The 25372-nt window shown below is 32.6% G+C and overlaps 2 protein-coding genes across 3 annotated transcripts in view; both read left to right on the top strand.

The window, feature by feature from the left end:
* The window catches only part of LOC145333720 (BTB/POZ domain-containing protein KCTD12-like), a 119457-nt gene that overhangs the window by 32621 nt on the left and 61464 nt on the right, over window positions 1–25372 (top strand). The gene's annotated exons all lie outside the window — the stretch shown is intronic.
* LOC145334701 (uncharacterized) lies at window positions 14114–20911 on the top strand. The gene is made up of 10 exons (XM_080180277.1): window positions 14114–14300; window positions 14702–14809; window positions 15354–15471; window positions 16086–16172; window positions 17475–17644; window positions 17892–18011; window positions 18459–18713; window positions 19591–19662; window positions 20011–20186; window positions 20767–20911. The coding sequence occupies exons 2-7, from the start codon at window positions 14706–14708 to the stop codon at window positions 18664–18666; spliced, it is 807 nt and encodes a 268-aa protein (XP_080036403.1). The 5' UTR covers window positions 14114–14300; window positions 14702–14705; the 3' UTR covers window positions 18667–18713; window positions 19591–19662; window positions 20011–20186; window positions 20767–20911.

Raw genomic sequence — 25372 nt, 5'->3', positions numbered from 1 at the left:
GACAAACAGTCATACTCTAATCTGACATTTGATGACAAACTGTCATACTCTGATCTGACATTTGATGACAAATGGTCATACTCTAATCTGACATTTGATGACAAACAGTCATACTCTTATCTGACATTTGATGACAAACAGTCATACTCTAATCTGACATTTGATGACAAACAGTCATACTCTAATCTGACATTTGATGACAAACAGTCATACTCTAATCTGACATTTGAAGACAAACAGTCATACTCTAATCTGACATTTGATGACAAACAGTCATACTCTAATATGACATTTGAAGACAAACAGTCATACTCTAATCTGATATTTGATGACAAACAGTCATACTCTAATCTGACATTTGATGACAAACATTCATACTCTAATCTGACATTTGATGACAAACAGTCATACTCTAATCTGACATTTGAAGACAAACAGTCATACTCTAAACTGACTTTTATTGACAAACAGTCATACTCAAGTCTGAATTTTAGTGACAAACAGTCATACTCTAATCTGATATTTGATGACAAACAGTCATACTCTAATCTGAATTCAAGTGAAAAGTAGTCATACTCTAATCTGACTCTTAATGACAAAAAGTCATACTCTTTATTTAAACAAATAATAATTCTGATATTTTGATTTTAATAGCAATAAATTTTACGAAATTGAATAATTTTTACACAAAAAATATAAAACTTTAAAATTAAGTGATGGTATTCTTCAAAAGATTCTGGTTGTTCTAGTTGTGAAAATGGGTCAACAGAAGTAACTATCATAAAAGATTTTGTACTTATGTAACAATCTTTTAATTAAGTTATTCTATTGAAAGTTGTCTCTTTCTTGGTTTCTCATTTCTTTGTTTGTGTGGTAAATGAATCAAAAAATGTTCATCAACAATTTAAAAATAAGTTATGATGTAGTTTTAAGATTTTCAAAACCACTTCAACACCAGACTAAAATAAATTAACAACCTGACATAGAAGTGATTCTAAAATTTTGTGTTAAATTAATTATTGAGAATAGGTAAACTAATAATCAACAAATAATATCTAAAGGGATAGTTACATAAAGTGCATTCAAAAAGTTTGATGGCCAGCATAAGTTACAAAAATACCATCTAACATATATAATTTTGTATTAAAATAAAAAACAATCAATAGGCACCACTGGACTAATCATTTTTAAAACTACCTGGTAGAAAATTTAAATTATTTCAAATGTATGTCCTCTAGATAAACTATTGAACATAAAAAATTAAGTTTAAATGCATTTCTTGCAACTACACCTTTGATGCAAAAATAAGGAAAAATTTAATACTATTAATTAGATATCTATGAATATTTGATTTGAACATTCAATTAAACAAATTAAACAATTTATTAAACTAAATAATAATATTATATCAGAAAAAAAGAAACTAAAAAATACAGAATATGCAACAATATTTTTGTTTTTATTAATGTTGCTAAGATCAAGATTCATATTGTGATATATTTTGAAGTAGTTTCTATATTTTTTTAATACCTCCCCCCCCTAAAGTTTTTTTGCCTCTTATTTTGAATGTTAGATTAACAAAATTTCTTTTTAAATTACACAAATATGCAATCTTTACTGTAATTTTTTTTACTCCTAGATGCCACGAAACACAAAGTAACATTGATTATAATCCTACTAAAACCTTTTTTTAAATGCCTCAGTACTTAAAATCTAAAGTGTTCTTCTAACTTTAATTTTACCTAATTTTAAATGAAAATTTTTAAAACTTTCAGTCTGTATGTTTGGCATGTAACATCCAATTAATATTTCAAAATAATATTCAAAGATTTTAAGCCAACAAATTAAAGATTATAGAACCAGTATAATTTCCAGTCCAATGTCCACTCCCTCTGTGGTTTATGCAAATAACTTGATTGTTATATAACACAAAAATTTAACAACAAAAACGATTATCTAGAAAAAAAACTAACCGGAAAGGATATCTAAAAAAGATACAACACAAAATATTTTTTCCAACTATATAAATTTAATATAGTTTTTTTATATATTTTTTTTCCTTTTAAAACTTAAACTATCTATCTATTGAAAGTACAATTCATATATTTGTTTCTTCTTAAATAAAAGTAACAGGATGTCTATATGAGAGTGTCAGTTTGTCTGTTAATACAATGGGATCTCTCTAACTGCTGAACCAATATGGTTCTAATTAACAATATAGCTTCTCATAGGTCCTGAAAAGATGTTTTTTACCTTTTCTTTATAAAACTAAAATTAAATATTAAGGGGAGTTGATTCGTCCCCCCCCCCCATTAGAGGCTTTTAGGGGTGTAGCTGCTAATTAGAAACAAAATACAGGGAGGGAAAAACCATAGGCATTTTAATACACTATTCCCCAATGTTTTATAATAACCTTTCCTTGTTCTTTGTCTCGCCAGCTCCAGGGATATTTATTGTATTTTTCATAAAGTTGAGTGTTCAAACGTTTCAACCACTTATTTCAATCTACAGATGGGTTAATTTTGTGTATTATCATTGGGGATATACAACAACAATTTATCGGCCCTTGCCTTATCCCTTTAGATCCCTGAAGAAAATAGCAATATCTAATGAAACTCAGGGATAAGACAATGGCAGATAAATGGATGTACATATCAATGGCACACAAAATTACACCTTCTGAAGATTAAAATTAGTGGTTGAAACGTTTGAACACTCAATTTAATAAATCAACCAATCATAATTTTGTAAAAGTTATTAAACCAACGAATGAGAAAACATTATCATAAAACTTTGGGTACCAGTGTTATAAACAGCCCAATGTCAAAGTAGGGAAAAAGAAAGAACCCAAAGTTTTATCACCACATTGTCCAGAGAGAGAGGGAACAATGAGCTATTTATTACACTGGTCCCCAAAGTTTTTTAATAACGTTTACTAATTCGCTGATTTAATAACTTTGGGGACTTTTACTAAATAAAATTGTGTAAACAAAAAAGTGGAAAATCAACCCGCCTTAACATACATCTCCAATGATGATGCACAAAATTACCCCTTCTGTAAATTATAATTAGTAGTTAAAACATTTGGAGACTCAAAATGAGTAAAAAAGTCCCTAAAGTTGTTGTGCCAATGAATGAAAAAACGTTAAAGATTTAACAGGAATTCAAGGGATAAACCAATGGACAAAACATTTATTCATATCCCAAATGATGATAAACAAGATAATCCTACTGTAGAATAAAATTATTGGTTGAAAAATTTGCACTCTTCTAATGTAGAAAAAAAACATTCAAAATTTAATAAGAAAAACCTGTAAGTGTTGTTAACCGAAGATAACTTTGGGTGCCAGCGTAATTTAAAGCCCAATGTCCCCTCCCTACCTGGTCAAAAAGAGAGGGAGGAGACATTGAACTGTATAATACAATAATACCAAAGTTTTAGTTCATTCGCTCTACACTTTGGGTACTTTTATTAAATTTGATTAGTCAATTAATATACCAGCAGTGTCCAAACGTTTTAACCAATAATTATAGAATTTAGAAGGGGTATTTTGATGTATCATCCATTGTTTTATCCCTTTTATCACTGACAATGTTATACGTCTCTGAAAAGCAGGTGGATTCTAAGCTGTGAAGGATTAATTGTAGTATTAATTATAGACAGTTGACCAATGATATTGGTCATCTTTTAGCTAGGCTACTTCAAGTAAGAGCATCATCTAAAAATCAGTCTACTAAAATGAATATCAGGAAATATCTCTCAATTTTATAAATGCACCTCAGCCCCCCCCCCCCTTATATTAAACTTTCCAAAATTTCACCTAAACATATCAAAGGACACTTGAACTAATTGATAAAAATAAAATGTTTTAAATGGATGTGTGGACTTTCTGATAACATTTATAGAATAATTATGAAAAGTTTTAAATGGATAGAACATTTTAACATGTAAAATTAATGAAATATAACAATTATGTATGGACAAACAGACCCTAACTATATAAAAAGCTTCTCTTTTGACGAGGAAACATACAAAAGCGAAGCTCCAAAGTAGTAAAACCAGGGAAAAGGGATTGGATACTAACAAACAATTCTAAGTGAAAATTTCCCCACAATCTCCTTCCCCTTTTTCTGCAGTTATTACCCACTTCCCTTCATTTACATCAAGAAACAAGTTTTACGCCAACTCTACGCCAACAACATATTCATAAAAAAAAAAAATATTTGTTGATTATCAATAGGATAATTCTAGCTAAACGGACCGACCCCAATTATACAAAGTCGCTTTAAAAAAAACCAGGGATCTAAAGGGATAAGACAATGGCTGATAAATTGATGTACTTCCCCAATGATTATACACAAAATCACCGTTTCTGTAGATTAAAATTATTGGTTGAAACGTTTGAACTTTCAACTTAATGAAACAACAAATCAAAATTAACTAAAGAGCCCAAAGTTGAAAAGCCAATGAATAAGAAAACATTTTTATAATAATTTGAGGACTAGTGTAATAAACAACCCATGTCCCCTCATTCTCTGAAAAAAAAACAGTATAGTAGTTGGGGAGGGAGGGGACATTGGACTCTTTATTACTATAGTCCCCAAAGTCTTATGATAATGTTTTCTTATTCATTGCAAACTTCGTTGAAAACTTTGGGGACTTTCAACCAATAATTGTAATCTACAGAAGGGATAATTTTGTGTACCATCATTGGGGATGTACATCAAATCATCGGCCATTGTCTTATTCCTTTCGATCCTGAAAAGAAGTTAGCTATGCATAAGTAACAATTGTTAAATGTCTAAGCTTTCCTATAATTCTGGTTGGTCTTTCCATATGTCCGTTCAAAACGCATAGCTCTTTTGAATAATTTAGATATGTCATAATTGTCCTATCAAATTCAAACTTTTCATGATGATTCAAACAGTTAGGTACGATCTAAGAAGCGTAGTATTCAATTCAAGTATTTTATAAAGATGCATGCTTGTCATTTTTGTTCAAGGGCGTGCAAGCATATTTAAATAGGTAGGGGGGAAATAACCAGTTTGTAAATACTAGACTTTGCAACATTAACCCATTAGTGCCGAGCGCCACTTTTATGGGCCGATCGAGCTGTAAGTTTCAGGGAAGCTTTATAATGGTCAAAACGGAATTCGTATTTTTTTGTTTTGCTCTAGTGGCGTGCACAGGAAAGTTGCAAAAAAACCCGGTTCGGCTTGGCCATAAATACCAACCAGGCATTAACACCCGTTTTTGGTGCTTTCCCCCAGTTTTAAAACCCGGTTGACCTGTATAAACCCGGTTATTTTGACCAAAAATCGAAAAATGTAATTTTTGAACGCCAAAAGTGAGATGAACACTTTTTAGAACTTTGATACGATCCGTAATTGAAAACTACACAACCTCATGTAATCTAAAGAGCTACAAGTATAATACGAAGCGATTTATTTCAAATTTCGTGTTTAGCCGGCGATTTCGGGTAAAAAAACCCTGTTTTGTTGTTGTTGTCAAAAAAGATCTATTAGTGAAACCGGGTAATAAAAATTTCAGACTCAAAATGGAAATGCCGAACCGGGCCTATATAGGGCGTAAAAAAACGATAAAAAAATCATATAAAAAATAATAATTTAAATAAAACGAATTCACAAATAGATGTACTTGTCAATAAACATTAGATTTCACGAAAAAAATCAGCGACTTTACTATAAAAACAAAAAAGTTAGATGGGGTATTTTGAATTGTCATGATTTTCAAACTTTGTTGATCTATACCAGCAAACGGAAGTAAGCTAAACTGCCAGCTCCAGGGGGAAATGAAAGCCAGGGTAGTAGAGGGGGGATTCATACTGAGAATGATGCAATTATGAAGCCGGAAACCGGTTTTTTTTTCCATTTTCTGGCACCGGGTTTTAAAACCCGGTTCGGCACTAATGGGTTAATAACAAGGATGACAATATCCACAAGAAACAAAGCAAAAAACTTATTATTAGAGAGGATGGTCAGCTGATATAGAAAAGAAAAAAATATGAAATAAATTTTAGTACCAAATATTTAAGGGGTCAATATTAAATATTAGCATCGCCCACTTAGAGTTACTGACGGACTGATGGACAAAGATAATCATAGAGTAGCTTTGCTACAAAATAGAAGTAGAAAAAAATTTAAGTACCAAATATTTAAGCGGTCTATCTTAAACATTAGCATTGCCCACATAGAGTTACGAACAGTCTAAAGGACAAAGATAATTATAGAGTAGCTTTGCTAAAAATAGAAGTGGAAAAAAGTTCAAATTAATATAGTCGTCGACTATATAGCTGTTAAAATGGTAGCCTTGACAGACATATTATCGTCAATCTATTTTTTCAAGTATATTACTTAGAGAATCAATTTAAATATCTTCAGGGAGGAGGGTAAAGTATCCAAAGTTTTAAAATCACGTTGATCTATTCGTTGGATTAAAAACTATACTTTTATTAAACTTTACTTATAAAGGGATGACTACCACCCCCCCCCCCCCTATCCAAAAAAAAGCTTGGGCGTCATTGATACCACGAGTTTTTAGGAGGTAATTAAGTTAGGTCTGTACATCCGTAATTAATAAATTCTGTCCCATTGCAATGCATTAGTTTCAAGCTTTGCACGATAAATAGTTGGCTGGTTTTGCTGTGCTACTTATTGTTGAAATTGTACTTGGTTAGAATAAGTATAGCTAGTTTGAAGTGCACTTTTATTTTATAGCTGTATATTATTAAAATAAGAAACATATATTGCTGCGGTATTTCTTCTATTAGAAATAATTACAGAATGCTATTGTTATGGATAGGATTTCATAGTTCTTACTAGACTATCTATTTAAAATATTTTGCTTCGCTAATCATGATCATAATTTTCCTTATTAATATAAAATTGTCAGCTAGATTTTCTTCAAGAGACGGAGAGGGAGGGAGGGAGGGAGGGAGAGAGAGGGAGGGAAGGGGGAGAGAGAGAGAGAGGACAATGAGCTGTTTAAAACACTTGTTCTCAAAGTTTTATATTTACGTTTTCTTATTCGTTGGCCAAACAACATTGAGAAATTTAAATGAAATTAGATTGGTTGGTTATTGAATTGAGTGTCCAAATACTTTTACCACTAATTGTAATCTACAGAAGGGGTAAATTTGTGTTTTAAAATTGGAGATGTACATCAATTTATTAGCCAGTCTCTTATCCATTAAGTTCCCTGACTATTTCAGGACATAAATACTAGGACATCCAAGCTTTATTTTTTGGAGGGTGGTTAAAATGAGGCCCTTCGAAGGTCAGAGGGGAGGAAATTGGGGATCAAATGTACTTTCAAAATTTTTTGGGGGGAGGGTATATAATAGTTAGTTCTATATAGCTGCACATCTTATAGACAAAAAAAAACTTCACTACTTAGAGATAAATTGTTCATAAATGTATAGATAGATTTAATTATATCTGCACTACTTGACTTAATTTTTAAAAGCAAAGCTTTTCTATTATTAGTGTCAGTTCGTCCGTAGTAACTGATAGCTTTTTTCGTTAATTTAGGCAAGTTAGAATTGTCCTATCGATTTCAAACTTTGCATGATTATTCCTGTAGTAGTTAGGTACGATTTAGAAAGCGTAGCAACTCTATAATCGTTACTAGAATGTCCGTAAGTTCATTTTAAACATGTTGATTTTTATCTTTTTTAATAATATAATTTTATTTCATATCCGATTGACTAAAATACTGATTCCTAATAAAAAAGGTACAATATTATAAGCGAAGCATCTATATAATCAAGTCAGAATTCTGTATTTAAGAAGTTTTGTTACAACAAGGATGAGAACATCCATAAAAGCGAAGCACTGAAACGGTAGGTCAAACGGACATTAACACTTGTATAGTGTCTGAACTGAATAGTCAGAATATAAATGTATAAGAGGCAAAGCAAAATTGTAAATAAATTTGTTGAAAAACTGCTTGATACAGGATAATGTTTATGGACATTCCTACATTTTTAGGACTTGATTATAGAGTTGCTTCGCTTGAATATTGTTCTTTGTTGTCTTCGGAATCAATACACCAAAAATCACATCAAAAATTTGTTTTTAAAAAAGTAGAAAAATCAATGTTTAAAATGGACGTACGGACATTCTGGTAATGCTTATAGAGTTGGTACTCTTTCTAAATTGTACCTAACTACTACAGGAATCACCATGCAAAGTTTGAAATCGATAGGACAATTCTAACATGCCTAAATTAACGAAAAAAGCTATCTATCTCGGACGGACGGACCGACCCTAATTATAGAAAAGCTTCGCTTTTAAAAATATACATATAATTTTGTCAAAACTTTTATATTTATATTTTGTAAATTCAGTTCTGATACTCTATAAGAGTTAATGTTCGTCTGTCATACAGTTTCAAGGCTTCGCTTTTATGGATTTTGTCATCCTTTTAACTTCATAAAAATGCATGTTTATCATTCTTGTTAAAAGCAACGCTATTCTTATTATATCAAACAAGGATGACAACATCCATAACAGCGAAGCACTGAAATGGTAGGACAAACGGACATTGACACTTGTATAGTGTCTGAACTGAATAATCAGAATATAAAAGTCTAAGGGTCGAAGCAAAATTGCAAGTAAATTTGTTGAAAAACTGCTTGCTACAGGATAATGTTTATGGACTTGATTATAGAGTTGCTTTGCTTATAATATTGTACTTTGTTGTCCCAGGAATCAATATACCAAAAATCAGATAAAACGGATAATTAGATCACATAAAAATTTGTTTTTAAAAAGTAAAAAATCAACATGTTTAAAATGGACGTACGGACATTATGGTAATGCTCATAGAATTGCTACGCTTTCTAAATCGTACCTAAATACTACTAAATACCACCATGCAAAGTTTGAAATCGATAGGACAATTCTAACATGCCTAAATTAACGAATAAAAGCTATCTGTCTCGGACGGACGGACGGACCGACCCTATTTATAGAAAAGCTTCGCTTTTAAAAAACGTTGTCTGGGAGGTAATGGTGTGCAAGCTTTTTCAAATGGGGAGGGGGCAAATACCCAGATTTAGAATACTAGACTGCGAAATATTAATAACAAGGATGACAACATCCATAAAAGCGAAGCTCTGAAATGGAAGGGCAAACGAACATTAACACTTGTAGATTGTCAGAACTGAATTAGCAGAATATTAATGCATCAATACAAACAATATTGTAAGTAAATTTGTTGCAAAACTGCATAAATAAACTGTTTAAGGACATACTTACATTTTTGGGACTTGTTTATAGAGATGCTTTGCTTATAACATTGTACCTTGTTGTAATAGGAATCAGTTTTCAAAAAATCAGAAGAATCGGATAATTCTAACATACAAAATTTGTTGTCAAAAAAGTTAAAAATCGACATGTTTCAAATGCAAGTACAGAATTCTGGTATTGATTATAGAGTTGCTACGCTTTCTAAATTGAACCGAACTACTACAGGAATCATCATGCAAAGTTTGAAATCGATAGGACAATTCTAACCTGTTTAAATTAACGAAAAGAGATAACTCTCTGTGACTGACGTACGGATGGACGGTCGTACGGACGGACCGACCCTAATTATAGAAAAGCTTCGCCTTTAACAAGAAAGATAACATCCATAAGAAACAAAGCACAAAACTTATTATTATAGAGAGGATTGTCGGCTGATAAAAAAGAAGAAAATATGAAATAAATTTTAGTACTAAATAATGGGTACAGTCCTTTTCGTGAAAACGCCTCTTAAGGGGCATTTCTTCTTATTTTCACATTAGTTTTTATAATTTATTTTAGGTTAGGTTATTTTAGGTTTAGGTGAATTTCCCGCATGGTTAGAGCCCCCCACATGGGCTAGAAATAGGGGAAAAGCTACTGTGAAAATACGACGAAATAAGAGGCATTGTCACGAAAGGGACTATACTCCAAAAAATTAAGCAGTCTGTTAGTTTACAACATTGCATCGCCATCCATAGTGTTACGGACGGACTGATGGACAAAGAGGATTATTGAGAGAATTGTAGAGTTCTACACAACTATTTTTATCCAGGGATAATAGGAGATAAGTCAATTGACTATATTTTGATATACGGCCCTAATGCAATGATAATAAATGAAGAAAGTTGAGGAAGAGGAAATTACACTAGAACCCAAAGTTTTAAAATCAAGTTTTTAATCGTTGGATTAAAAACTTTGGGTACTTAAATTAAATTTTTATTTGGTAGTTTTTTTTAAAAGCTTTCAACTAATAATTTTAATTTACAGAAATGGTAATTAATTATGTTTGTTTTATCCTTTAAGATCCCTGACAAAGTTTCCCCTTCTGTAGATTAAAATTATTGACCAAAAATTAAGACAAAGCAATCAAAATTCATGGAAATAAAATAAGATAATGCGGTTATAAAACTTTGGGTACCAAAATGCGGTTATAAAACTTTAGTTACCAATGTAATTTACGGTCAAACCCTATCTTATATTTTATTTGTTTAGGAAGGGTAATAAATCAGGGATGTTAAGGGATAAGACGATAATACAATGGATAATAAATTGATGTACATACCCAATGATGATAAACAATTACCCCATATGTAAATAAAGTTTATCTGCTACCAACCAACCACAATTCAATAAAAGTACTCAAAATATTTGTAGCAAGGAATAAGAATAAGGTGGTAATAAGATTTTGAGTACTAGTGTAATTTACAATTCCTTGTCCCCTTCCCTGGATATAAATTGATCATAAATGCTTGATTAAATCCCCCATCTCTTCTTATACTCTATCATTCTTAACCCAAGCTACTTTAACTCCGCCCATTTCCTTATTAGTACCCAAAACGTTTGGGATTTGATAATATACACAAATTTAAAACAAAATGTATTAATCATTTACTAAATTATTGTTCTTACCTCTTGGTTTACTTTTAGATGATCATGTTGACGTTTTTCGTTCTATATATTTTTCTCTCTCTTTGGTTTAAGGTTAAATGAATTATAATTAAACATTGCTAATAAACAGCCAAATTTCAAACTGTTAAATTGCAGCATTTGAATTTAACTGTTTAAAGCACTATTTAAATAAACAATAGAAATATAATTTGAACTTTGAGTTGGAATTCCTTATTTGAATAGTTACCATTAACTTATTATCAAACAACACTTATTACATTGAATCTTTGCATCAAAACTCACGTAGTATCTTCACACTTTAACCTGTTTTTCACAACTGGCTGACCGAAAGGAAGTGCGCACGCGCACACACACACACAAACCCATTCACCCATTCTCTCATGACTAAAGGTTGTTACCTTGCGGTTATTAGAGAGAGAGAGAGATTTCAATTCAACCAATAATTTAAATCTACAGATGGGGTAATTTTGTGCATCACAATTGGGTATATACTTCAATTTATTGGCACTTGTCTTATCTCTTTAGATCCCTGTGCGGTTATACTTATTTAGATTGACGTATCTAACAATTTAGGTTAAGTTGTGTACATTTGAAGTTGTTAAGGTAGCGAATAAGAAAACGTTATTATAAAATTTTGGGAACTAGTGTAATAAACAGCCAATTATTCCCTTCCTTTCTGCAGACTAAACCACTGGGAGGGAGGGGGGGATTGTTTCTCCATTTAAAGTTTGAGAATAAAATGCCTATTCTTTTTCATATTTTCCATTTCACATTTTTTATTTGGTAGAATGCAGGGAGGGAGGAGACATTGGGTTGTTTATTACACTGGCCCCAAAGTTTTTTAATAACGTTTTCTAATTGGTTGGCATAACAACTTTGGGAACTATTATTGATTTTTTTGGTTGATTAATTAAGGTAACTTTTCAACCACTAATTGCTTTCTACAGAAGATGTATTTTTGTGTATAAATATTGGAGAATTCCATCAATTTATCGGCCATTGTCTTGTCCCTTTAGATCCCGGAGTAGAATTAGATCAATCATGTCCATATCTAGCGAAGCATTTTGTTGGAACATCCAGGGACCTTGGGGGATAAGACAATGGCCTAAAAATCATTGAAATTTCCCCAATAGTGGTTAACAAATTTACCCCTTTTGTAGATAAAAATTATCAGCGGAAAAGTTTGTACACTGCTAGTATATCCCAGGTTCTACGAAATACCATAAAAAAAGAGTCGTTTTACCAGAAAAGTGGTAAAGCTGGTCAACCTGGTATAATATACCAGTTTCGTGGTAAATTTTACCAGCAAAAATTTTAGCCAAAAAATTAGTCAAATTTTACCATTTTTTTTGTAAAATTTGACGAAACAAAAAAACCCGTTTTTTGTGTTTTAAATAAAAAACAGCTCTTCATAATCAGTTGTAGTACTTTAAAATAATGACTTTTATACAATGAAGCCTAAATTTAAATTTTTTTTTTTTTTTTCAATTTTACCACTTTTGGAAGTTTTACCAAAAATGTGGTCAATTTTACAACTCTATTTTTCAGGTTAAGTCCGAATTTTCGGACTTAGACAAAAAAACACAATTTGGTCAATTTTTACCAAAAAGTTGGTAAAATTTGACAAGGTATTTTTTTAGGCTAAGTCCAGATTTTTGGACTTTGCCAAAAAAAATGAACTTGGTAAAATTTGACCAACTTTTTGGTAAAAATTGACAAGGTAAATTTTTAGGCTAAGTCCAAATTTTTGGACTTTGCCAAAAAAAAAAACTTGGTAAAATTTGACCAACTTTTTGGTAAAAATTGACAAGGTAAATTTTTAGGCTAAGTCCAAATTTTTGGACTTTGCCAAAAAAAAAAACTTGGTAAAATTTGACCAACTTTTTGGTAAAAATTGACAAGGTAAATTTTTAGGCTAAGTCCAGATTTTTGGACTCTGCCAAAAAAAAAAACTTGGTAAAATTTGACCAACTTTTTGGTAAAAATTGACAAGGTAAATTTTTAGGCTAAGTCCAGATTTTTGGACTTTAACAAAAAAACAAACTTGGTAAAATTTGACCAACTTTTTGGTAAAAATTTTTACTTTTTATTGAATTTTTTCGCATAAAAGAAGCTAACTTTTTTTTAAAACCTTGAAAATTATTTCATCATTTCTTTTAAAACATCCTCCCGCATCATCAAAAATATATCAAATTTAATATTTACTTATTTGAGCTAGCTTCATACGAATTAAAATTAAAAGAAAAAAAATCCAGGGTGTGTTTACGCAGATGTGCCGTGTGCATTTGAATTTATCGATTTTTCATCTTTAATATAAATATAAGCTTTCGTATATTCCCCTGAATGTTTCTAAAAGAAAGACAGAGATTTCGAATTATAGAGTAATTTCGCTACAAAACTTATATTTTTAAGTTTTGAAATTTATGGCACCTCTGTGCGCGCATGCGCACTATTGATATTAAGCTTATGATTATTTGAATATAGAGTGCCAAAAATAATTATTAGTTTTGATTCAATTTAATCAAATATTTTGAATCAAGAAGTAAATTACTACTCAATTTTCTCTAAATATTTAAATTTGTAGAATTTACAATTTGTTTGGAAGTTTTTTTTAAGCAAGATGTTTAAAAATGTGGCAAAATTGTGGAACAACAATGTTTCATGATTTCTATATTTATGTTGTCTTTGCCAACCGGAAGTACCACCGAGATGGGTTTTTAAAAGATGAATGCCACATTTTTTCGGCGTTTTTTAGACATTGATTGATTGAACGTTGACGAGAGAATTTCAAACAGAGTATATAACATAAAAATACTGAATTTTAAATTATTTTTTTAGCAATTTTTCTAATGTCTAACACAGCTCTAAAAAGATGCATTAATTAATATGCAGCAAAAATGGATTGAAGATAATCTTTTTTTTTCTATGAAGGCCGTACCATCAAAAGCGAAATAATTAAATAAATCATTGTATACTCTTTTAGATTTCGCGAATGTCGCGCTTGTTATTCATAGCGTAAAAAATGTCGAAAAAACGCGGCAATATCTTTTAAGAACCCGGCCGGAAATAGATTCTATATGGTTAACAACTATATATATATTTAAATATTTTTTTTTAATATTGAATGCACTATATTTTTTTATATTCTATCGAATATATATTTTATATGTCATTACAAAACTATATTACAGTTAATATTAACATTAAAAAAAAAAACATCAATTTAAAATTTCGTAACCCTGTAATTAGGTATTGGCGGTAGAAGTACAGTTCACCACGGTCCACGCTTGGGCTAGCATCACTCACCAGCGGCTCTGCCTAGGCTTTTAATGAGAAAGGCCAGGGTATTATTATTACAGGTATTGTGTCTTTAAAGGGACTGTGAACGTAAATTTTTCTCATCTTAACATTATCTTATTCATAATATCTCACAGATAGAGCAAAACGCGCTTTTGTTTGCTTAAAAAACGGCTTTTTCCGACGATTTTTATAAGGTACAGGGAAAGGAAGAAATTTTTCGTATTATTTAAAATGTCCCTAGCCTAAAACCTAACCTAACCTAAAATAGTTGTTCGTCGGTAGTCGGGGGGGGGGGGGGGGGGGGGACAAAATTGAAAAAAAAATTTCTAAGAGGATAACGCCGATTTTTTCTCCCATTATAGCTAAAATTAAACTTTTTCACATGGTACAGAAAGACATCCTGTTAATTTTATTTAAGAAATAGATATTCCTAATCTAACAATAATTTTATTTTGGTCAGGTTTATGGTAATGAATGTAAAGATGGACGGGCGAACATGGGAGCAGTTACTCTTTATCTTGCAGCAGATAACTCAACTCACCCTCACAGAAACACCACCAAGACGCAGGCACATAGATAATTATTATAGAGAAGTTACGATTTTCTTTAAGTATTTAAGAACAAATTCACTAGCATTTTGCTTGTAAAGAAGAAGTAATGAAATTAGTTTGTTTAGTCAGCACACTAAATCTAAAATAAAGAAAAATTGATATTAATGTAGTTTTGACTTAAACAAAGAGTTTCCAGTATGGCTTTGAAACCGATAAATATCCCCTGGATTAAAAATGGTTCTGGGCCATACTGAAAAATTACGTATTACAGACAATTTTCTATGAACAATAGTCTAGAAATTATATTATCAATACCAGCTTTGTTAGGCCAGTCCTTTGGCCCCTCGGGGCTAACAAAATTGCTATTGATCTGAAAATTTCTCATTTTACCAGTCGCGGAAAGCTGTCTATAATACGACGCGATAAATAAAATCAGAGACAAAAATACCATTTTTAGATAAAAAGTATACTTTATACCTACCTACACACTTAAATAAAAATAGCCTATTTATATTTAATTTGTTCTTGGATCTTTAGTTAATAGTTATCTATGCTTATCAGGGAGGACACCCTTGGAGGAAGGTTGACCCAGGCCATCTTCCAGACCCTCATTGTCACATGGATCAAGGCTAATCTCTATGTTGTTGTGTACTGTGAACTTTGGGATCAGTTTCTAGAGGTAATGTTAGCTATACTATAATTAAGATAACCTGCAGAAATAGATATTTTATTACTTGGATGTTACACTAGATTTTTATTTTCTCTAATAAAGTAAAACTCCCAGTGGGCTAAAATGACGATAACCCTAATTCGCCCCCTTTACTCCATTCCGTCCCGTCCTACTGGATAAACAAACTGACCATTGAATGAGTTTCATGTTAGCAACCTAAATTGACTTCAATTTTTCCACTGTCATCAATATCCACGTATATTCTATATCCATTCCATAATGTTTTATTTGTTCTACAGTACAGGAATCAGATCTATTTGCCAATCGTCCTAAAGACAACCAATGGTTGATTGTACGTCAAGCTTTTAATTTTAAGAGGGATAAAATGAGGGATTTCAAAGGTTTGAGGTTGGTAATCTAATATATTTTTTTTTTAATTTTGAAGGGAAACAAATAAGGGGTTTTACGGGTTGAGTGGAGTTAACACCCTTTAAGCCCCACCCTTTAAAATCTGTATCAAGAATTAAAAATGAAGTTTGGGGACGAATTTTTGCTTCATTAATTTAGATGAATTATTTTTCCACCAACTTTTCTACTTGTCAAAATAAGTTCGTTTGTTTTAGGTTTTGAGTGGACTAACTTTATGGGAAGAATTAATCCGGGAGTGGTTTAAGACTATGGAAACCCTTACCAGAGTGTTAGCTAGACAGGTATATTATTTTTTTAATGTTTTTTCCATTAAAGTTTATAAAAATAATCGATATATTATTACTGGGATGTTGTACCACATTTTCATTTACTCTGATAAGGAGATGCTCACAGCTGGCTAAAATAAAGATACCCCCCTTCTTTAAACCCAATCCTTACCCTACTACTGGTTGAACAAACTGACCAATAAACGAATTTCATGTTAGCAAGCTAAAATAACGACAATTTTTTCCCCCTGTCGTAATATCCACGTATATTCTACATTCATTAGAGTAGGTGGTATTATCCTTTTAGAAATGTAGCGCTCGGCTCCCTAGCCTGCCTAGCCGCAGCGCTCGGCCCCCTTGCCTGCCTAGCCGCAGCGCTCGGCCCACTTGCCTGCCTAGCCGCAGCGCTCGGCTCCCTAGCCTAAAACCTAACCTAACCTAAAATACTTGTTCGTCGGTAGTCGGGGGGGTGGGGGGGGGGTGGGTACAAAATTGAAAAAAATTGAAAAAAAAATTATAATTATAAAGATATAATTTTGTTAATAATCATTAATGATGTGGATCAATTTATCGGGGATTGCCTTATCCCTTAAAATCCTTGAAGTTTTACCAACAAAATTCCGTTTGTCCCACTGTCTTATTTGAGAGCTTTACTCTCATAAACGTTATCATTGTTATTTTGTGGAAGGGAATTATGTTTTTTGTAAACGCGAAGCTTTTCTATAATTAGTGTTGGATGGCCGGTCTGTATGGACGAAACTCATAGCTATTATCATTAATTCAAGCATGTAGGAATTGTCCTATCTATTTCAAACTTGTTACCTACTGATTATTTTGGTCTAGCTAAAAAGTATAAGGTTTCTTGTCGTATTTTTTTAGTTTCATACCTATAGTTTTTGATTATAACAAATTCTTTTATTTAGATTGTAAAGAAACAAGACCTCAGATCAGCATTTGAAACATAGGGGGCAGTTGAAGAAGTAAGTTACAGAAAAGTTTCGCAGCTTATATTTATCTTTGTAGATCTGTATAATAATACAAACAATATTTTAGTTTCTTTACAACAAAATGGCTGGGTGTTGCCACCCCCTTAAAAGTCAAGGCTTGCCTTCACCTTTTCATTACTTGAATTTTTTGTTTGAAACTTTCACTACTGCTTTTAGTTAGGTTTAGGGAGATCAAGAAGGGTTTAGAATATTCCACAAGGGTAGGAGGTATTTTTAAGTTATAGGGAATTGTTTTGATTTATTTTTACCTTATTGTTATTAAACAAACTTCAGGTCTTGAAGTTATTTTTACTTCACTTTATTTTTTAAGGAAATGAACGGTACATTATATGCCGGTGAACGGCTGAGAGTGGAAATATCCCGGGGACGAGGCAGGGGACGTGGAGGCGGAGGTGATAGGGGGCGCAGTTCTTACAGAGGAAGAGGCCGGGGTGGGGGCGGGGATAGGTATGAAAGACGCAGCCCCCCACATTACTCTAGGAAAGTTTTTGTTTTAAAAAGTAAAAGTTAGAAAATCTTTAGGTAGGCTTATTTATTAAATGTAACGTTTAAAAGCAATGCATTTTTTGTAATTTCGCCATGGACTGACGTACAGTTTTGTTATAAAGTTGCTGCGCTAATAAAACAGCAGTACCTAAGATAAAAAAATTTAAAATTAATCTTCCAAAATACTTACTAAAAATCATCGAATTTTTTTTTTCAAAATGAAAACATTTAAAAATAACAGAGGTGGCTCTAGAGGAAGGGGAGGTGATAAGGGTGGCTTTAGAGGCAGAGGCCGTGGAGGGGACAGGGGTGGTTTCAGAGGACGTGGTGGCAGAGGGGGTGGTAGATCCCCTCCACCAAGGTAAAATTTTAAATTTTAAGATTAGTTTAGATATTGCTAGCGGCTGCGGCCCTAGCATTTAGGGGCTCTGTATTAAAAAGGATAGATAGGGGACAGAAATATAGTCTAAAACCATTCCGTGTCATATGAGAAGCTTTCCTACCTATAAAGGAGAACTCAATCGGTTTAGTAGTTATCGAAATCTTAAGCTAAAGACAAAGAACCTTTTTACTTTAAACAATTTAGTATATAAACAAAATATATTAGTGTAATTTCCAAATTTGCTAACTTTAAATGCCTACCATCTCTTTTATTGCTTTATTAAAGATTTTCTAAAATTACAATAACTTTCCTACCTAGATATGCTCTTTTTTATTAGTTCTTCCCTTTTCTACCAATCAAAAAATTTTAAAAACCTTTTTTTTAATGAATTTTAACTTTTTAAGTAAATTATTTTTATTTTTTCAGGTATGAGAGGAGAGATGGCTACGGACCCCCCTCACATTACTTCACAAGGGAGGCACACCCCAGGGGCGACTACTCCCCTCCACAACAACGTTACAGAGGCCCCCCACCGCCAATGAGGGATATGTCGCCACGAGGACCCCCCCCGCGGACCTCCTCCCCCCCACCACAGAGAATATTCCCCGTCACCCAGGAGGGGACCTCCCGGTAGGGGCCCAGGGATTACTCACCTGAACCAAGAGGTCGGCCACCCCCAAGGTAAAATCAAATTTATATCAGGGATGTAACAACTTTGGGGATTAAGTGATCCCTGATTGGTTGGTACATTAAGTTGAGTGTCCAAACGTATCAACCACAAAAGGTAATCTATGTAAGGGGTAATTTTGTGTATCATCAATGGGGTTGTACATGTACAGTACATCAATTTGTCGACCATTGTCTTATCCCTTAAGATTCTTGGGTAAATGGATATATTATTACCTGGATGTTACACCAGTTTTTCATGTACTCTAATAAAGCGGTACTCACAGCGGGCTAAAATAAAGATACACCCTTATTCCTCCCTTACAACACCCCCTTACCTCCTTCTGGGTAAACGATCTGACCAATATATGAAGTCCATGTTAGGAACCTAAATTCATGACAACAAATTTCCATGATATGTCATTAATAATATCCACGTGTATTTTATATCCCTGGACAGGTAATATTTTCCATTTGACTGCAGGGAGGGAGTGGATATTAGACTGGAAGTTATACTGGTACCCAAAGTTTTATAAACACGTTAGCTCACAACTTTAAATCTTGATTGGTTCATTCAAACTAGCAGTGTCTGAACTAATCTAAGGTGTTGTTTTGTTCAATATATTTGGGGATTTATATATGTATATTTCGTTCATTATCTTGTCCACGGTCATTAGTGTGAGGAATGGGGTTGACAACACACCCCTTAAAATTAAAATTATGTAGATTCCCCCCCCCCGTTTTTTAAAAACCTCTAAGATTACATCCCTTCCCGTAAAAACCCTGTGCAGACTGTACTGCTTACGTTTTTTTCTGGTTAATTTCAAGAATGTAATATTATATTAATAAGAATGATACCTACCTTTTAATTTAAATTTTTTTTTTTTATCAGGAGAAAGGAGTTATATTTGTTGGTCCACCGTCCACTGCCATTAGAGATATGGGTATCAAGTCTACATCTAAGGTAAATGATAGAGTAGCTACTCAGGAACTTATTTTGGTTGATTTCAAGTAGAAAAAAATAACACTCTATACTATACCGGAGTAACAGGATGTCTGTTCATTTGTCCTGTACGATCTCAATCTTCTGGTCTTCCATAATTTTCAGGGAATGTTTATGCTGTTTTTTTGGCGGGGGGGGGGGGGGTATGACACCGCTTCTTGGAAAAATGACCTCGAATATTTTCATTGGTAAAAACCCTCCAACCATCCTCTTTTTAAGACGAAACACAAGTAGGCTCTAGGAAAAGCAACTGTGTATTTAAAAGAAGTCTGTCGTTACAATTTTTCTAATATTTAACCTGTTTTTTAGATGATCATGGAAGCCGCTAACGTACCTGTAATCCACGGTTACCACGGAGAGGACCAGAGCCTGGACACCTTGAAGGCGGAGGCAGACAAGATCGGGTTCCCTGTTATGATGCCGAGTAGTATGGACACAGCATGTTCTTGTTAGCCAGGGATGTTGTTACTGCTTATGTTTTCCAGGTAAGCTTTCCCTTTATTTTTTCTTGTTCTGCGTTTTCAAAGATGTTTAGTTAGATAAGTTTGCTGATTTTTTTGCCACGTGTCAAGATGCCTGTAGGAAATGAATGAGGGGGGAGAGGGGGAGTTGAACCTACACACTTTTATTTTTGCTTTCAAAAGAAAAAATTTAGGTGTGAGAGTAAGGGGGGGGGGGAAGTTCTGACACATTTGCGTAAACAGCGAGTATAGGCTTTATCTTTGGGACGGACGGACGGACGGACAGACATCGTTCTACTTTGTATTATAGATTAGATATTTAGTAGGGAGGGATGGGACATTGGGCTGTAAATTACACTAGCCCCCAAAGTTTTCAAATAACATTTTCTTATTCTTTGGCCTAACAACCTTGGGTACTTTTATTGATTTTTTATTGGTTGGTTCATTAAGTTGAGTGTCCTAACATTTCAATCACTTATTGTAATCTACAGAAGGGGTAACGATGTGTATCATCATTAGAGATGAACATCAATTTATCAGCCATTGTCTTATCCCTTTATATCCCTGTAATTATCTAATTAACTAATGAGCAATTTTATTCCAGGTTGAAAATCAGTGATACGAGGTCGAATGGGGCCGGTGCCAGGCAAATCCTGGAGGTTGCGCAACAGTTTTCGCGGCCAGAGCAGTAGAATCAAGAAAAATATGTTTAAGTGTTGTTTCAATCAATAAAATAATAATGAAAACAATTTTTTTTTTATTTTTGCGTTTTGTGTACAAGCGAGGTTTTTCTATAATTAAGGTCGTTTTTTACCACTTTCTCGTGATTTTTACCACCCGTTTTTACCACAATTATTGGTAAATTTTTACCATATTTACCCTATTTCTGGTAAAATTTTACCAGTTTAGGGCAAAAATATTACCAGGTGTTGAACAGTTTTACCACTTTTTTGGTAAAATTTACCGCAAATTTCTGGTAAATTTTACCAAAAAAGTGGTAAAAATTGGTCAAAATCTGGTATAAATTTGCGTCCTAAAATGGTAATATTTTACCGGAAATCTGGTAAAATTTTACCGATAATTGTGGTAAAAATCGATGGTAAAAAGCGTCTCGGAGTACCACTAAAAGTGTTTTTACCACGATTACGGTAAAATTTTACCACCTTTTAAATCGTATAGGCTGGTAAAATTTTACCGTAAAAGTGGTAAAAACTAGGTTTTTTTATGGTATTAATTCCGTCCTGGGATATTGTAGCATTTTAAAAAGCGCATCTTTTCTATAATTAGGGCTGTTCCGTCCAAACGTCTATGTATATACGAAACGATAGCTCTTATTGTTAGTTTAGGCATGTTAGTTGTCCTATTGATTTCAAACTTGGCTTATGATTCTATAACAGTTAGATACAATTTGAAATCGTGGCAACTCTAATAATTACCAGATTCCTGGGACAAAATGATAGCGAAGCATCTCCACAATCAAGTCTAAAAATAAACAGAATTCTGAATTTAAGTAATTTAGAACATATTTACATACAATTTTGTTCAGACTTATTCATTTAAATTTAAATGAAGTTCTGACACTCTACAATTGTAAATGTTCGTTTGTCTTTTGCTTCTATAGATGTTGTCATCCTTGTTTTTATATAATAGTAATTCTATACTATAAGAACATAATAGCGGCTACGCCCCTGAAAAGCTTTAGGATCGACCTCCCCCCCCCTCCCCTATTATTAATTTACGTTTTAAAAAGTAATATTAAAATAATTGAGGGGGGGGGGGGTCTTCAAGACAATTTCTTTATTTCTCTTGGGAGGTTGAGTTACCAACACCAAACCCTTCCCTAAACATATAATAAGATTCACTGTAAAGGATAACTATATCGGTTCAGTGGTTAGAGAGATATTTCGCTATGGATAAAAAAACATACTACTTTTTATTAAGTACATAAAATGCCTTTAAAAAAAACACTTTAGACCACTCTGTTACTAAAAAATATTTCCAGTATGGCTTTAAAACCGATTAGCATCTGCTAGATTAGAACAGGGTCTCAGTCATACAAAAAAATCATGTAAAGTATCATATTACAGACAATTTTCACAAATTCAAAATAAAAATTAATAAAATCAATACCAGTTTTGTTAGACCCTTGAGACTAACAAAATTTTTGAATTTTTTTTTATATCTGCGGAAAGATGTCTATAACTAGATAACTATTCTAACTAGTTAGGGGGGAAGGGGACATTTGGCTGTTTATTACACTAGTCCCTTATTCGTTGGCTTAACAAATTTGGAAACTTTTATTGAATTTTGAATGCTTGGTTTAGAGTAACTTCCATGTTCAAACGTTTCAACCACTTATTGCAATCTACAGATGGGGTAATTTTGTGCATCACCATTGGATATACACTTCAATTTATCGGAACTTTTCTTATCTCTTTAGATCCCTGTACGGTTATACTTATTTAGATTAAGATGTATATCTTAAAGAACAGTGTATGCAGTATAAAACATTACATCTCGAAAATTGAAAGATTGGGCTCTGCTTATTGGGAATATACCCACTGGTCATACCAAGGCTCAGAAAATACACTCAAAACTTTCATCTTTCCATCTTCCTGTTTGTACTTTTGTCTTTATGTCTATCCCTCTGTTTGTCAGTCTGTTTGTTTGTTAGTCTTTCTGTCTGTTTTCATGTCCGTCAGTCTGTCTTTCTGTACGTCTGTCCATCTGTCCATCTTAAAAGTTTATTCCATTTTTGCATAGTCTAATTTTTTAGAGACAACTGAACATCTATAAAATTAACTTTGTCTGTATATTTGTCCAGTCCAACCATTTTTTTGTGCTTTGCTTGGGTGTTGTCATCCCTGTGTTTGGAGGCTATAAATGTTTCAATCTTGTAATATGTACTAAAAAACAAGAATAACAAAATATGTATTAAAAGCGTAACAAAAATTATGGAATGAACTAAGTAAGTTTTAAAGGGAATGTTCAAATGTAGTAACAACAAAAAGAAAGAGAGAAAATATATTTTTAAAAATCATAATTTATAAAAAAAAAATTTATTTTTAAAAGAAAATGACTGATAAAACAATGTATAGACTAGATGTGCATGTGTCATGGATCTCTTCACTATTAATTTCAGCAGTCTATCTTTCATAGCACGAGAGAAAGTTAAATAGCTTTATGGACTGACTTGGAGACTAATCCAACAAAAAAAAAGTGTAATTACTTTTCCAGTATAGCTTCAAAACCGATTAAATTCCGCTGGATTAGAAACTGTTCACAGCCATACTGAAAATCATGTATAACATCATATTATAGAAAATTTTCTGCAAATAGTAAATTGATTATTCTTAATACAATTGATACCAGCTCTGTTGGCCCGTGCTTTTGAGCCTCAGGGATAACAAAACTGGAATAATTCTTACAAATTATCATGTTACTATCTACAACAAGCTGCCTATAAATGATGCAGCAGTTGTGCTGAGAGCTTCAGTTGTGCTGAGAGCTTCAGAATGAAAACATCTCATTCCCACACAACTCACTGTATTTGTGAAAGGTAAGCAATTTAACACTAACTATGTTACTAATACAAAAAAAACACTTACACTGACTTTTAAAAAAATAAGAAAAGGTTACTACACAAATAAAATCCTAACACACTAAAAAAAATAAAGAAAAGGTAACTACACAAAATAAAAACCTAACACACTCTAGTATGGAGCGCAAATTTAAAAACCTTAAAAACTACTTAATACTAGAGTATAATAAATCGAAACTACTAAGTTAAAATTCATACTTTTAAGAAAAAAAAATCTGCTGACTTAATTCTTAGAAATATTCATTGATTCGTCAAAAATAAAATTAAAACTGCTAATTGCTGAGTTTTAAGTTATAAAATTACAATCTGATTCATGAACAGTTAATATATTAATTAAATATAAACAAGTACTTAAAAGGACACTCCTAATTACTAAAAATCAAAAATCAATTTCTTTATTTTAGATCAACAGCTCGCTTGGAATAACTCTGACACACAGCTCATAACGCAGACAGAGAAAACTCAAACACTCAGTGACAGAAAAACAAAACAAAACCACCAATAAAAACACAAACATATACAAACCTGAAAACTCACCACCAAAAAAAAAAAATTAAAAAAAGTACTATGAAATTACAACAAGAGCAAAAAATATACAAAGACAAAGAATAATAAAATGAAACTACTGTGACATGACATAAAATGACAAAATAACCCAACTGACAATGTATGTGATTTAACCATTTACAGCTAGTTTGCAAAGTAAACATAAAACAAAAATAAACAACTACTGTATTAAATAACAAAAAAATTTGTAACAATATGAAACATAAACCTGCTTACCGGAAGTTTTTTTCTTTCATAAGTATCCATATATGTAATAATCTATAATACAAAGTAGCTTGATGTCTGTCCGTCTGTCTGTCCGTCTGTCTGTCCCTTAAGATCTCGGTAACCACTGAACCGATCGGATTCTACTCTTCAGGGTATATACCTATTGGTCCTGTGGTGGTTTTAAGCTATTTTCTTGGGGGGTGGGACATCCCCAACCCCCCAAAAAACAAAAAAAATCCCCCCCATTTTTTTTTTTGTAAGAAATATCCTTGGTCCTTTGTAGAAGATTCCTTTTGTGGAAGATTTCCGCTGTAGAAGATTTTCTTTGTGGAATATTTCCTTTGTAGAAGATTTGCTTGGTCCTTACAAATTTCACCTTACACTTTTTTTACCATCTCTTGGGGTAAAGCCCCTAGAGGCTAGGGGCGAAGCCGCTAGTATATGTTATAATGTAATCATTTTCAGGGCGAAGGGGGATAGGCAGGAATGAAGGCTACTAAATTTAAAAAAATATAACACATTTAAACATGACTTTTGGCCTTTCAGCTTGTCTTGTCCTTCTGCCGCCTTCACCCAATCCCCAACCTGAAAAACAGAACCAAGTCGTGGGTAAATCTACAACGTACCAAGATACAGTGTAGTGCCATGAATCTTCCTAGTTATATTTTAATATATAATACTGTATATGTTAATTGTAATTCATTATTAAATCCTAATGTGCTTTATTATTATATTATATGTAACTAGTGGAATAATAAATCTATCTAAATCTATCTATCTAACTCTTAACATTTTTGCCAGTTATCCCTTAACAATTTGGCCCCTTCCCCTCATT

This window comes from Acartia tonsa, chromosome 12, assembly GCF_053477335.1.
Source record: "Acartia tonsa isolate MP-2025a chromosome 12, ASM5347733v1, whole genome shotgun sequence".
Classification (NCBI taxonomy): Eukaryota; Metazoa; Arthropoda; class Copepoda; order Calanoida; family Acartiidae; genus Acartia; species Acartia tonsa.
This window is presented reverse-complemented; position numbering and strand designations above follow the sequence as displayed.